This window comes from Nipponia nippon, unplaced genomic scaffold, assembly GCF_047370975.1.
Source record: "Nipponia nippon isolate SJK-2023a ecotype South Korea unplaced genomic scaffold, ASM4737097v1 scaffold_18, whole genome shotgun sequence".
In the NCBI taxonomy this organism is placed as follows: domain Eukaryota; kingdom Metazoa; phylum Chordata; class Aves; order Pelecaniformes; family Threskiornithidae; genus Nipponia; species Nipponia nippon.
The window spans coordinates 6,418,798-6,434,544 of record NW_028262334.1 but is presented as its reverse complement, the minus strand read 5'-3'; the positions used below and the strand labels follow the sequence as shown (position 1 = coordinate 6,434,544).

The following is a 15,747-nucleotide window of genomic DNA, read 5'->3' as shown; positions in this document are numbered from 1 at the left end:
GTATTACACGAGTAAGGCAATTATACCCACTACTGATAGTATTTGTTGCTTCATCAACATAGAAATCATTACATGATCAACGACTTAGTTTTCATAGCTCATAACACAAGAAATTGAAGTGTCTGACACTTAGCCCATAAAAGCAGCCCAGGCCATATATAGAGCTAAGAAACACATTAGGGTTTTGTTGATATCTGAAATGAACCAAAAGGGGCCCTGAAAGTTTAGGTAAATCACAACTGAAAGTGGAGTTTCCAAGCAAACAGCTCTGACTGACTGACAACCAGGCCATCAGCTTGTGTATCTTGGGGTCTCTCTAGTGAAGTCAGTGCAGCTGTGGTTGCAGCCATGCGTCAATTGGGAATCTGGCTGGCTGCGTCCAAAGACGAAGCGTGTACGTACACAATTATGTGTGTGTGTATATGTATGCTATACGTATATACCTTTTGAAAGAATAAGATGAGTGGCTAATGAGCTAATCAAGAGATGATTTGCTTTCTGGTTCGCTGAAGCAAACATGACTATTCTCAGTCAGATTGCTACGGGCCAGTGCTTTTAACAGAGATACATTTGGCTGTAAGTCGTGTTTGCACCTAACCCCCATTAACTGCAGTTGGAGTTGGATGCAAAAATGGATATTTTTAATTTAAAAACCAAAACACCCCTTAACCCACCTGTTTTACATGGCCTGGTGGGCCCGAGTATGACCCACAGAATGACTGCAGCCTGACTGTGGGAGGAGACCAGAGCAGAGAGAATCCCATCCGTTGTGTCCCATTGCTTTCTGTCCCACATGTCCCCTTCTCCCCCACTTCCTTTCTGTGCTTTGTGCCTGCCTCAAGCTTCTTGGCTGGAATTTTTCCCTGCCCTTTTGCTGTTCTGCATTTTTCCCTACTCACGTTCTTTCTTGCGCTCTGGACCCAAGAGTTAGTAGCTGTTCCCTTAAAGCTGTGACCCTCTGAAAAATTTTTCTGGTAGTTTAAAAATATCAAACGTTGAATAAAATGCATCTGATGTAGAGGCAAAAAGAGGAATTTTATCTAAAACGTTCCACACTGAATGTTCAAGCTATTACCAAAAACAGGACTCTTTAATTTCTAAGAGGTGATTACAGTAAAAATTATATTAATATGAAAATTGTTTGGAAAAATTTTGATACAGTTGAACTACATTTTCATCATAATTCATAACATCGCTTTCTCAATTTATTCATTGTGAAGCATCTTGTAAACTGGATGATAAGTGTTGATTCAGCAAAGAACAAAAGTACGCGACTCCCACTGAAGCTAGCGGGACTTGCACAATAAGCCAAGTTTTCCAGAAGTGGCTTGTGATTTTGAGGGCTTTATTTTTGGAGACTTCACATGTCTTGAAAGAGCCTGTTTTTTGGGAAAGTGCTGCCACATGCTCTTTCAAAACAAAAGCCTTTGAAACCCGTCAATTAAAACACTCATTGTTAGCCATTTTGGCCTAATTTTCTAATTCGGTTTTATTGAAGTCCATCCTGAAGTATGTTGTTGAATCACGAACTAAACACATTCTCCAAGTCATTTGAGAAGTCGAAAGATGTGTGAGACAAAACCATCAGTTCTTGTTTTTTATGTCCTAATTGATTTGATACCCTGCAGTGGACAGAGTTCAGTGCAGTGCCAAGGGCGTGATATTCACGGAGGATCTTTCCTAATGCGCTTACGGTTAAATGCAGTCATAGCTAACCGTTCCTCCTGGATTTTAACACACCTTGTTGGTGTTTGGGTTGGTTTGGGGCACTGCTGGCTCTGTTCGCTATTGACTGTGTTTAACGAAGACCATAGGCAGTGTAGTTCCAACCCTGGCATAACTAACACCACTGAAATCTATTTCTTCTTGCCTGTCTGGAGAGAAGAGGTTATAACCATGTTTTAAACCTGGTACCTAAAACATGGTATGTCAACACAGCTGGGATGTGCTTTCTTGTGTCCATGAAGAGCAGAAGCAGCTGTGCTGGAAAACAGGTGGATCCAAAGCATGGTTACTTTTGCAGTAATTACAAAGCCTGTCAGACTCATCATTATGTCACTCAACACGCTTTATTAATTTATGGCAAACTCTAGTAAACCTAACAAAAATTGCTTTCTTACCTGAGCTGTATTCACATGTGCAAATGTCAGTGTGGTATAGGAGAGCAGCACCACACTCAGTGCATGCAGACTGTATGTGCTTTTTAAAAAAAATAACAACTTGCTAATTAAAAAAAACCACACCAAGCTTAATAGGACATGCATTAAGTTATTGGGTCTTTTTCACTGAAATGCCAAACATATTTCAAATATTAACTGGAATAGTTGAAAGATGAGGCCAACTTGTATTACTGAATTGTTCTTTTCTGAATTTACTTTCATAGATGGCTATGGTGGTCGTGACCATCTTTCTCCAGATATTTATGAAGAATCAGAAACAGATCCTGGCACAGAGGATATTTCTACTCGAATATTTGTTGCACTCTTTGACTACGATCCACTCACAATGTCCCCGAATCCTGATGCTGCAGAAGAAGAGCTGCCATTTAAAGAAGGACAGATCATTAAGGTGGGATCTAAAAACAAAGGAAACGAAGGACCCAGTTTTACAAACAGGGTCTCCTTTGTTCCCTCCGGAGAAAGCAACTTGTGTGACTAGAGTCCAAGGATTTTTTTTCCTCCAGAGGTTCAGGCCGTAAATCTCACTGGATCTGGAATGTAATATCTAGCGCTAACGGCTTAAAAATAATTAGGTAATGGGCAAAAACCTCGAAGTTGCTATAGATAATTAGGGCCAGACTCAATTAGAGATTTAGGTGCTGAGACTAAAACTGTGGCTCTGAAGCCCCCTATGTCCGTTGCCCCAAACCCTGCAGGAAGAACTGCTTCAGAGAGGATGGCTTTCCTGCAGAGGTACCACAAAAGTGCTTAGTGTTGTACCTTCGTATGTACCAGAGCTGCTGTATTTTTTTAAATGCTGAACACTCCTAGCTAGTATACGCTTAAGATTAAGTGAGGTGCAAAAATTAGGTATTTCTCTTCCAGAGTTCATCCTCTTCTGAAACTGGGAAGGCCACTCCCTTTTCTGACTGCTTGGTGTAAGATACACAAGCTGCCTTGGAACGGGGTGCAGAGGACGAATCAGCCCCGTTTCATGTGACAGGGACAGTGTTAGGCTCTTCAGCGGCTTTTCGCCAGCCCTCTCTCCCAGCTTGCCTCATCTTACCGTTCTGCAGCTGCAAGGCAGATTTGTTCAGTTTGCTGATCGGATTTTGAAAAGCTAGCAGGTTTTTCTGCTGAGTCAGCAAATGTAAGCGTCTCCTCCTGCAGCCTTGTATCTTGGCGATCTGGTGCAAAACGGGCAGAAGTGAGAGAGGCAGAAGGAACAGCTGCTGGTAGTGCAAGGGTAACCGAGATTTAAGTGTGGTCTGAAACAGAACCTGAAAAAATACAGACTCATTTGTTGCACTGCCCATTTCAGCGACAAAATTGTAATTTCAGCTGTTAAAATACTGCCTGCCTTCCACTGTGTTGGATTGGCTCCTAACACAAATGTCTGTATCCTCAATCACTAATTTTTTAGTGTTAAATACTTTGTTAGACATTTTGCTTACCTCCTTATGTGACAGAAGATTTATGCCAAAAATATGGAACTTGTTTAAGAGCTTATTTGTCTTGGCAAGAACGTTCATTTCACTCGGGTATTTTAATTATTTCTTCACAAATATGTACCTGTTTGGCACTGAAAAGCCTAGAGAGGTCCCACATCAGATATTTATTCTCAATGATGCTCATTTTATATTTGGAACCACGGTGACTACTATGTGATCTGCTGCTTTGAATTTCTCATCGAATTGTTGTGAAAATGGATTAGTTTGCGTTTTCAAAATACTTTTCATACATGATGCGAGCAGTGGGATGGTGGAGGGCCAGTCCCAGCACGAGCTGCGCGAAGCCTCTCCCGTACGTGCGTTACGGGCACGTACGCTGGGCTGCGTGAAGTAGCAGCGGTGCCAGGTAAGTCCTGGATGTATAGCGATTAACACTGAAAAACGTTCCTGCTCCAGAAAGTTGAAGCTATTCAATGGTCGTTTTTAATGAACCCTGATTTGAACTGAAGGGATCAGTTTGAGGGTTTTTGTTTGTTTTTTAAAGGAAAGAAAAAACAATGGATTCGGCCTAAACGAGGAACAATCTAAACTCAGTCATCAGTTTGCCCTTAAGAACATCATTTTTGTTTAGTGCAGTCCTCGATTGAGGCCTTTGTATCATCAGTAGCCTTTATGAATTGACTGCGTTTTTAGAATTTAAGAGAAATTTTGGATTTACCTGTTCTCAGTGATGAAAATTCATGCTATTTTTATACCTTAAAACATGTTTTCTGGAAAGACAATAGCAGAGCTTAAGTAAGTACATATATCAAGTATATTAAGTATCAAACAGGCATTTTTGATCATATACAAGTTGTTCTATTCGAAGTAACAGCACTGGGCACAGTTTTGCAAAAGCTTCATTTTGCACCCAAAATGGTGCTATGTGAATAATGCCATAAACGTGAGTGTAAACCATTAAGTTTACTTTTGGCTCAGCGCGGGGAGAAACTGATGACTTTTAATGGCGTCAATCACTTCTTGTGCATTTCAGTGCTAACAAAAAAGTCCAAATTCTGCTTATGTATCTGACGCCGTAATTCAAATTAGCATAACAGTTCCAGTTTTGTAACATAAGTCAGTGTAGTCAAACACTAATATAATTCCACATCCAAACTGTAGTCACCTGTCCATGCTTTAGTAACCATGTAGCCTGTATTAAAATTCCTAAGTGCTAAAACCGTTACTGACCAACATTATCACTCTTTGAATAACAGGTTTATGGGGACAAAGATGCTGATGGCTTCTATCGTGGAGAAACCTGTACAAGAATTGGCCTTATCCCATGTAATATGGTCTCTGAGATCCAAGCAGATGATGAAGAGATGATGGATCAGCTCCTGAAACAAGGCTTTCTTCCTTTGAACACACCAGTTGAGAAAATTGGTAAGGAAAAACACATACGCTTCACTTCTCCTAACATTTGGGTGCTGTTAACTTGGCTGGATCTGCTTTGCCTTTTGTTTTTACTATATGCAGATGCATCTAAATTTTACAGCAATTTACTACACCATGGGATACATTCTGTGTCAGTATCTGGATGACTTTATTCAACTGATATTTAATCTTGGTCACATCTTTTGCTGCAAATGAGGACTTGTATCTTCACCGCTCCACTCGTTACTTTCTTTTCTTATTTAAAAAAAAAATGGGGTTTGTCACCTGAAAGATTTCTAGACACAGAACATGATCCCTGTGCTTTCGAGTGTGCTGTGCTGAGGTGCTTTGTGATACGCTCACTGCTGCAAAGCATAAAAAGAATCACTTATTTGTTGTTATTTTTACTCTTCTACATTTTCCTACTTTACCAATAATTTAAAGGGACGGTGGCAAAGGGTTATGTGTAATCTCATTTGGGATAGCACTACGTATTATGAGATTTTATTACTATTGCAGTAACAAACCCTTTAAAAAGCAGAGTTTGGCCAAACAATTCTGTGTTACGAACCACTTGTGTTACATTATTGGTTCACTGTTGTACACAGATACACAATGCAAGTATCTTAACCTAGGTTTATTTCTAAAAATTCATACAACTATCTCAGTATGTTTTAAAATTTTCAACATGATTCAGAGAGTCTAAAGGGCTGGAATTGGTTCAGTCCTGTTTAAAAGTGAACTGTAGAAGTGGTTGCTAAAAAACCCAAAGAAATCTTCCACAATTGTTTTCTTAGATTGAATAAAACCTTATCATTTCCAAAATTGTATTAGTAAATGTGAGACAAATTCTTTTTTTTTTTGTTTTTTTTTAAATATTGAGATATTCTAAAATTCTCCGTTGTCCATGAAAGGGAAGGATGATTTAACTTCTTAAATGCTTGAGTCCTTAATTCAAATCTGTGTATTTATTTACTTACGCCACATAAATACAACCAATACTCCCACCCCCGTGCCCCTGTAAGCCCACTGCCCATCTGCTCCTGTAGGTATAGCACAAACACCTCCATGTACACGCACAGGGCAAAAACCCGGGGGAGGCACGCAGCAGGGCCTACGGCTGTGCCCGAACGGCTTGGCTGCCTACAGCGTGAGCCTGCACAAGCGGTCGTTTCAGCGGGGTCTGCGGCACTTGAGGTCTATTAGAATGCGGTACCCGACCTGCCTGAGGTACATCTGTAAACACAGCTGGGGCCTGATGGGATTAACAAGTGTCTAAATACATTCCTGCTTCTCGCAATGAGGTCACGCATGGGTACAGAAAATGTCTTCCTAAGCAGCTACGATGGAAACTCACTGCTTTAAGTCCTGCCCAGCGCTCTCAGTTCTTGCCAAAGTCAGCAAGCTGTTGCTACAGAACACTCGTGAAAATGAAATCATTAGTCTACATAGCTCCCCACAGTTTGACTATTTTGGCTATCTAAGGGTCATATTTTGCAAATATAATTGGATGGTTTTCCTTGTGCTCAACCGTGGCAGGGTCTCCTGAAATAGCTGAGAAATCAGAAAGTCTCTATCTTGGGAAGAGGGAGAGGCAATTTGTGACAGAAGTGTTGCCCTCCCTTAAATTTTTAAGCAATTCTTTTTATTCTGGGATGTTTCTGAGCGAGCTGTTAGCAACCTACCCCCAGCAGTTCACCTTTAAATATTTTAGCACTTTAAAAGCATCGTGTATTTTCTCTTTAATACGGATTTAAATTGTTAGCCATTTAAAAAACCAAAACCAGCAAATGCTCTTACTAATGGATTTGGAAAGAATAGTTAGTTTGGCTTAATTTTAAACTAAATACAAGTTCTGAATAGCAGAGATCCACGTGCTCAGACCCTCGCTGTCACAGAGGCTGCCCACGTGGATTTTTAGCAGAAGCAGGCTCTAATTGCCAGTCTGTCTCGTATTGTTACTCATATTTCTAATGTCATATCAGACACTTTACATGCTGTGTTCATATGACTATATTTTTCTTAATCCTTTGCCCACATTAAATCCTTAAAAACAGAACTTTGAACAGCTTCATATCTTCTCTTCTTTTATTTGTATGCATTCCTTTCCTGAAGTCAACTGTGACCGTTTCAAAGAGAGCACACGCTCTGTACACCGCAGATCCAGAAAGTCTAAAAGAGGTCTGTGCTAAGAACCAATCATTTGATTCAAGCTGTAAACTAGCTGAAATGATTTGAGCTGTCTAGATTTATTTTTTTATGCCTTTGAACTTTTGGAAACCAGAAGTTGGAAAATATTGTCACATAGCAATTACGTGTAGGGTCCCTTTTGGATTCTTCTCTTGGTCGTAGAGGGGCCCTTGACCCTGAACAGTGGGCAACGCCTTGCCCCAGAGAAGTACTTCAAAGCGGAGAGTGGGACTCTGAGACAATCCTTTAGGTATGGGTCGATCCAGGCTTTGGGGAATCCGGGGGATCGGGTCCCGCCTCTGTTACAGTCCGTGCCTTCATTTTGGATCTCTCCTTGTGTTCTGTGTAAATCCCTTGCATTGGTAGCTGGGAAAGTAACTCCAAACCGCCCACTGCAAAAGTAAGTGATCTCCTCTGACTGAATGCTTCAGTGTCCGCTGGTGGGCGATGTGACAGCTGTGAGTGCATGCTACACTCGGTATTTGCTCCCACATTATCCGAACCCTTAACGTCCACCCTCCTGCCGGACAGCCCCAGGGTGCCTCCGAACCCCAGGGTGCCTTGTCACACCGCATAACGCTCATCAGACCCGCCTCAGTGCCTGTCTGTAAGTAGCACTAACAAGCATGTTTCTCTTGCTACAGCAATCATCCGCAAGAATCATGCTAATATCATTCAGATTTCCAAGGAAGCCCATTTTGGACTTCTCTGTAAATGTTTAATATCAATCGATAAACATTTCCTGTGGTTCCTGGAAACCACAAATTTTACTCCTTTCCTTCTGTTCCCCACAAAGGAAACTTGTAAAATTAAACAGTACTTGAGAACGTGGGTTTGTAGTCAGAGTCTGGAAAATATTGCAAACCACTTAGGTACTGGGTAGCCTCTTTTGTCTTGGGACAGCTGAGAGCGTCCGCTTCTCCCTCCAGTCTCCCGGCAGAAAGCTGAAGATGAACCCCAGGCACAGAAGTCCTTGTGACTAGGAGGGGGGAAGGGAATAGACAGTAAATGTGGAAGTTTGAATAGAATGAAACAAAGACGAATTTCAAACGTTTGGCTTTGTGTACCCCGGTAACCTCTGATTCTTACGACCAAGCATGGCTGAAAGCTTCGGAACGTTAGTTTTGCTAATAAACACTGCTCAGAGGATTCAGTGGCTTAGAATAAAGAGGGCAAGCCAACTGTTAAAAAATTGTTTATGAAACGTACCTGCTGTTTTGAAACCTTGATCTGTGCTAATAGGTTTGGTAATCGGACCTTTTATCGCTGTGCTAGGGAAGTATCAACATTGTTACTGCACTGTCGTGGAAATGACGTGGGGAAGAATTGTGCCTTGTTTTTCTTTTCAAAATAACTTTGATAGCTTTCCTTCCCTTCCTCTCCTTGTGATTGGAACAGAAAGAAACCGACGGAGCGGCAGGCAGCATTCCGTGCCTACGAGAAGGATGGTGGCGCTGTATGATTACGATCCAAGAGAAAGTTCTCCTAACGTTGATGTAGAGGTATTGACCGAACTGTTGACTGGGTTTACCGTTTGTGGAGCCATAATGTCGTTACAACATAGTCGGTATTAGTAAGTGCTGTTACACATTCACAGCGGATGTGCAAAAACATACAATAGTTCAGAATTGCAAACATTGGGCAAGTGGGTTTTGGGCAGACGTACGTGACAAGCTCGTGACGTCCGTACAAGTAGGTTCGTGGTTCTTGTTTAAACAAAATCAAGGAATATCCCTTGTAGGATTCAGTTAATATGGCTCAATACATTACAGAGTCAGTAATGTACAGAGAACTTCACCAACAACTGAGCATTAGCTAGATCTTCATTTAAAAATCAGCTGACGGTTCGCTTCGTTATGGGTTTATCTTCCCTTTACCTGCATGCAGTTTCCCATCTCTCTGTATTTGTCATCACCAGCAACGGAATCACTTTTTACGTTGTCTGTGATGTTACGGGGTAAGTTAGTCCCTCAGTCAAGATTTGATGCAGTTTTCATTTATGTACGCAGTGTGATAAGAATGTCAGGGTACGCTCAAAGCTCTCAAAGAATACTGCGTACCTAGGTGCTTCCTCAGTTACCCTTTAAAATATATTTTTTTTTTGATTGGTGAATTGAAGAACAATTTGGAATCTTTTCAAGTAGAAAGCAAATTTTGAAATATGTGGGACTCGATGCTTTAAAACGCAGCCAGAGTTGTCCTACATTTTTTGCTGAACCAGCTCTTGTTCTAAGTTACGGTGTTTCAAAGTAGTTTGGACAACAAATCAGATAAATTGTACTTACATGTTGCAAACATTTTATTTGTTCTCTCTCTTTCCCGTGGCCAAAGGAAACTAAAAATAAGTTAAAAAACGTAATTAAGTTACATTTAAAGCACAGGTGATTAAAAAGAGCCCCGTACACTGCAGATCAGGACTGGAGATGCCCGTTACGAAGCCTTTATTGAACAGAATCCGGTGTAGCCCCACAACCGAGTTCAGGAACATTGTGTTTCAGGACAAGCGGTCCGAGCTGATCCTGTCCCCGTCGGTCCTAGCGCTCAGCTCAGTGCAGAGCGTGGGCCTGAGCCAGCTGCCTCCCCTCCTCGCAGTGCTGACGTTAAGGGCCCTTTGAAGTCACGTAGTTCAAAGCTCCAGAGTTTGTTCAGGTTGTTCAAGACTTCGCGCAGATGAGTTCTGAGGAGCTCCAGGGCCCGGTTGCACTCAGCTCGTTTGTCGCACGGAGTCCCGTGGGTGCCTAGAACCCAGCGGGAGAGGTGCCAGATTTAGCAAGCTAAAAAAAAAAAAAAGAAAAACATAAAAAGGTTTTGCTCTCAAAGTTCAATTCGGTTTCACCAGCTGTGTCTTAACATCATAAAGGAGAGGGAAAAATATTAATGGATTTACTATGAATAAAGAAAATGTTAGCCTTTGCCTAACAAAGCACGCACCACCACGTGTTCCTTTTTCTGCAGGCCGAGCTGACGTTCTGCACGGGGGACATCATCACCGTCTTTGGTGAAATTGATGAAGACGGATTTTACTACGTAAGTTGGCTCCCGCTTGGTCACTTCAAACTGCTACAAACCGTTAGAGCAGCCTTCGCTAGCGTGGGTTATTAAATGAGAGCCGGGGGGGATTTCAGGTCGCAATTCCAGCTCGTTGTGTTGTGGGAACAGCCGCGATCCTAATTAATTGAACAGAACCGCGGACGCAGCCGGCGTGCCTGGAAGCAGTCGCAGGGGGTGAGCACCACCACCGCTCCCCTTCTGCATCCATCAGACGGAGGTCCCAGACGGCGCGGAGCTGGCCTCGCAGCTCCCGCAGCTGGAGGGGAGCGTACGGCACCGATGAAGGTTCACTCTTCCCACTTCAGCACGTTTTTAGGGAGTGTTGTTCACGCAGCTCAGTGCTGCCTGTGGCATTTTATGAGTAATATATGTGCCTCATGTAGTTAGCTGGAAAACGTGTGTTTTGATCATACGTGTATCTACACAAACATGTGAAGGACTTCTGCTGGGTAAGGAGAAAAACCGAGATAGAGCCTGTTGCCCTGATAAAGGGTTATTTGATTAAATCAGTAAAAGAGTTCAGTAGTCTTTTAAGCACTAGTTAAGCTCTCCATTACACACGCCAATGCTCGCAAGCTTCAAAAGCATGTAAGCTCTTAAGGTCCCAGGTGCCCTTCGATGGGTGTTTCCTCTTCCTCACCGGCTTTGAAATAGTCAAAAGTATTTCCTTACCTTCCTGGGAGCCTACGCTTGCTTTAATGAGAACATTCCCTGAAATTTTCCTCATGTTGCAGGGTGAACTTAACGGACAAAAGGGGCTGGTTCCTTCCAACTTCCTTGAAGAAGTGCCTGATGATGTTGAAGTCTATCTATCCGATGCACCCTCGCGATATGTTCACGATACACCGATGCGTACAAAAGCAAAAAGGGTAAGCAACCGAATAAGAAAAACTTAAATTTTTATTTTCCATTCCATTCTGTCTCATATATAATTTAGACATTACTTTTAACATTTTAAATCCATTCGCCCATTTGAAATTAACTTTCAAATATATAAACCATAAAGAAAAATGACTTAGCCTTCCGCTAGCTCGTTACATTTGTAAATGAAGAAACTAAATTTGCAATTTGATTGCCGTTATTACAGTACCGCCAATTATACTTCGAGTTTAAACAGCTTTTCCCTGGTGAAAGTAGTTACTTCCTAATGCCTCTAAACTACTCCTACTGCCTGCAGTATGTAGATGAAAGCAAAAGTTCTTGTGGACGAGAGACTGGTACAGGCGCTCCTTTAAATACAAACTGCCAGTGCAGCTGCTCGATTGACAGTGGTCAGCTTTTAATCCCTATGACTTCCTATTAATTGCCCAGAGACTTCTCTTTTATGAAAGACTGATCATGTTTAGAGTATCTCATTTTTGGTTTTGTTTCATCACTGCAATACTTTTATATATTATATATTTTATATATATTTTTATTTCTTTGCTCATCTGCTTGGAAACAGAAGAAGAGTGTTCATTTCACACCTTAATAAGGCAATGTAGCCTTCACGTAAGTGAGCAACTGAAGATACCAATAGAGATTTCAGTTAAAGCTACCTGGCTATCTAATGCAAGTCTTGAAACTTAATTGTGGGGGAAAAAAAAGAAATATGTCTCCAAAATCCTTGGCCAGAGAAGAACAGGCTGTATGCTCTTACTGTACCTAGTCAAGTCAATTTAGTTGTTTTAGGAGACAAATCCTTTAAAAAGGAATCCTTCGAAACAAGTAAATTAGACCTCACTTTATGAAGGTCAACATTTGGAACATATTTCTTCATGAGCTAAATGTTTATGTTTACATAGCAAGGCGAGTTTGATGTCTAACTACCCTACAAAGAAAAGCTGCATATTGCATTGTTAGCCAACGGGGCTGTAAAAGTTCCAAGCTCCTTTATCAAGAGAGAAGCACAACACCCCCAACCCTTAAAGAACAAACAAGTGACACCTGAGCCGATACGTACTGTAGTTCACAAGGGTAGAGTTGGTTTTGAAACTCATTACACTCAAACACAGCTACGCAAATCGTCTGCCTTAAAATGTGTTTTCCATGATCGATTACAGCCCAGTTTGCCTAAGATAATTCGACAATTCTGAAAAAAGCCCGTCACGTGGCACAACTTACTCGGCTCTTCCTAGGAAGTGCACGTTTGAAACACTAGCAACTGTTTGGTTTACCAATGCAATAAAAGTCCGTATGAAACATGCAGCTCCCCGAATGAATGCATTAGACTCAATATATGGTATCTTCAGGTGTACGTTGGGGTGCTTTACCGAGTTGGGTTTTTTTTCATTAGAATTAGACCTTGATTTAAAATCAAAGTAGGCTTGAAGCCCCTTTGCTTAACACACTGTTGCACAGCAAGACAGTAAATTGCTCATGTTATGACCTGAACTACGAGGTAACAGGGTCCCTAAGGCATGGATTCTACTATGAAAATATCATCTTAACTGATAGTATCACCTTTTGTCAGCCGGGCGCTGTAGTTAGGGTAGGCTGAGTATACATAGTCTTAGCATTTTCATTCAAGTGCTTTTGATGATTGCAAAAAAAAAAATAGCTGTTTAAAATATTTAGGAATGCTGTCATCTAACTATCTACAAGTATTCACCTTCATTCAGCAACCTCATAGCTGCAGCGTACACATCAAGCAGTCAGGGTCTTTAAGCTTTCTTTGATTGCGATTAAGGTTCATTTTAGCTTTTGTTTTTTCCTCTTTTTTTCTTTTTTTTAAGCCAGTGTGCCATCTTCTCAAATATGTACATAAAGTTTGCTAGCCCATTTTAAAGAAAAGGCATTTAAAGGACATTAAAAAACAAATGATTATGTAGCATTTTAAGTAATATCTTCAGAAAAGTTTGGCTTCTATAGATTGCTAACCTGTAGTAATTAACACATTTATTTTTCTTAAATCTATAGCTAAAAGTATCCCTCTTAATTTTTGTACTATCAGAGTACCGAAATGCAAAACCGAAACCAGTTTTGTGGCTCTCGTGGCCAGAACTATGGCAAAACAAGGGTATCCAACTCTTTCTTTAAAAAAGTATAACCAAAAGAGGGCTCTGTTGGAGTGTTTTCTATTGTCTGCACTTTTTTCTCAAAAGTCATGTATTTTCCGTAAGCCCATACGGCATCTCAAGCCACAAAGAAAGGAACCAGCCCTTTTGTTTAAGCGGGTAATGGGACAAGTGATGTTACCAACTTTCTTGATGATAATAGCTTTTAAGCTTTCAAACATTCAATAAATTATAACAATGTACCTAATAGGTTCCTCCTGAGAATACAGGTACATCACGGAGAGCACCATCCCCCACAGTCCATCTCCATTCTGGGTCACCTACGTCACCTATGGGTTCTGGTAGTCCCGGGAGAGGCAGGGATATGTCCTCGAAAAAGAAAAAGGGGCTGCTTTCCAAAGGCAAGAAACTGCTGAAAAAGCTTGGTGCAGTGAAATGATTCATGTACTCCTGGACAACTTGTAAAGCTTCCAGTCTGTGTATTTTTTTTTTAAACGTCAAAACTAGGGCTTTCATGACTATGCAGTACAACTTTACCAAACCTTGGCATTTTTATCTCTGACATCAATAGAATCATGTGAATTGCTTAATCAAAACAGCAAGAAAAAAGGAAGTGGATTTGTTGTGGCAAATATTTTTTTCCTTAAAAAAAAAATAATAATTTGTGGGATTAAGACCAGAAGGACATGGGTTTATTTGAAGTCAACTCAACACCTGCAACTCCATTGGATAAATCTCAGCCTTTAGTCTCCTTTAACCAGCAGTGGGGGGAAGAAAACTATTCACTGATTGCTGGTTCAGAGGTCAGCCCACTGTATCTGATCTTTATCACAAACAAAAATGGTCTTGAAACTCCTAGTTTAATCAGCCTTGATGTTTTGCCTTATTAATGCACAATGATTTGTACTGTCTAATAAATATACAGCGTATACTTTGTATGTACTGTGTATTCAGCTGTCTTCACCTTCCCTAAAACATGGTAATTTAAGACCAAGTACTATGTTACTGACTCATTCAATGTCTGATGTAACTCCTGGGAGTTTGAAAGTGCTGTGCAAAATGCTTTCTTTTTGGGTTTTGCTTCTTTTTTTTTTTTTTTTTTTGAAACCAAAACCCTGGTATTGATTTCTTTTGTCAACAATTTTCAGACACAGTGTAAGTTATTCAGAGACTCACCCAGTTTCGACCGTACAGCCTCCACTTCTGGAGTTCCTGGTTCACTCTTTTAAATTACCAGGAAAACAAAACCAAAACAGAAACTCCACAACAAAAAACCTCTACTCCCTAACTTTTTTTTCCTGTGGAGGCACAGTCCTACGTTAAAAGGCATTTTGATATTGCTGATGTCAGATTTAAGATAAAGTGCGTGTCTAAAATAAAAAGTGACAAACTGTGTTACATACACAAGCCGTAGCCAGTAAAAAGGCTGCAAGAGGTGATAATCAAATATTAATTGCAATATTGGCATCTCAAGAAAAACAATCTTACACAGTGATGGCAGTCATTGGCTGTTACTATTTTGTAATTCTTGTCCATTTGTAAATTGTTTTTACTGTTTATACATACTTTTCAGACTGCCTTTCTTTTTGTAATTTATGGAAGGTTTATAAATGAATGATCAAAGCTTCCCCATTGTGTCTTCAGATAATAATGTAAATTACTGTAAGATACCGTGTGCTAGATTATAACATTTAATTAAAGAAAATAACTGGCCTACATTTGTGGTAAAGTACTGTGTGGGTGTGTGCATGTGTACAACTGTTGTGTATTATATTTTATATAAATAAATAATTTGATATTTTGTAGAGTGCAGTATGGTTCATGAATCTACTGCATCAGCTGCCTGATCATTGCGTTAGCCTTCCCACCCTTTCTGGGGGGCTGGACAGGACCGGTAGATCGGGCCCAGGGAGCGATCACTGAGCACGCAGCAAGCGTGCAGGCCCACCTGGAGCAGGACCGGGCCGCAGTGACCGTGTCCTCCCTGCCCGTAGCTGCCGTAAGGAAGCAGCTGCACCAGCTCCTTTTCTACTGACCTCAGACAACACAAACCAGCTCAGAAGGAATACCTCTGACAGGTGTAAATAAGTGATACGTAACTAGGAAGAAATGCAAAATACTACGTAGCGAATAGGGAAAGCTACCACTGTATGGCATCAGAAAGACCAAAATATTTGCCACAACCCCCTATGCCTCTCTTCATTACAAACGTCACGTGGAAGAAGTTCGTACGCTTCTCTCAGCCTAGGAAAGAAAAAAAACCTGAACTGAATACAAGTCACAGAGCTCCCTCATTTTTCAGAGCAGTTGACAGCTGCTGAAATATGCTGTTGAATACAGGCTCATCCAAATGCAAGGCTCCGGGAGCTTTCCAGAATGGTTAGAAAGTTACTCTGGCACATGTCACGTAGTATGGCCCAAGGGCCAGTCTTGAAGCATGTACGCAAATACATCTAACATGCTCAAATATGCAAGGATTACAGC

At 41.0% G+C, this 15,747-nt stretch overlaps 1 protein-coding gene across 13 annotated transcripts in view; it reads left to right on the top strand.

The window, feature by feature from the left end:
* The window catches only part of RIMBP2 (RIMS binding protein 2), a 116,135-nt gene extending 101,060 nt beyond the window's left edge, over positions 1–15,075 (top strand). For 3 of the 13 annotated variants that reach the window (XM_087754655.1, XM_087754650.1, XM_087754643.1), the window contains 7 exons: positions 2,384–2,568; positions 4,867–5,035; positions 7,142–7,207; positions 8,615–8,718; positions 10,172–10,243; positions 11,002–11,136; positions 13,514–15,075. In XM_087754655.1, the coding sequence (XP_087610781.1) occupies positions 2,384–2,568; positions 4,867–5,035; positions 7,142–7,207; positions 8,615–8,718; positions 10,172–10,243; positions 11,002–11,136; positions 13,514–13,702 (920 nt within the window). In that variant the 3' untranslated portion in view covers positions 13,703–15,075. Of the gene's footprint in view, positions 1–2,383; positions 2,569–4,866; positions 5,036–7,141; positions 7,208–8,614; positions 8,719–10,171; positions 10,244–11,001; positions 11,137–11,711 lie in introns of all 13 variants that reach the window. The other 10 variants (XM_087754652.1, XM_087754649.1, XM_087754642.1 and 7 more) reach the window with 7 other exon arrangements.
* The last annotated feature ends 672 nt before the right edge of the window (positions 15,076–15,747 follow it).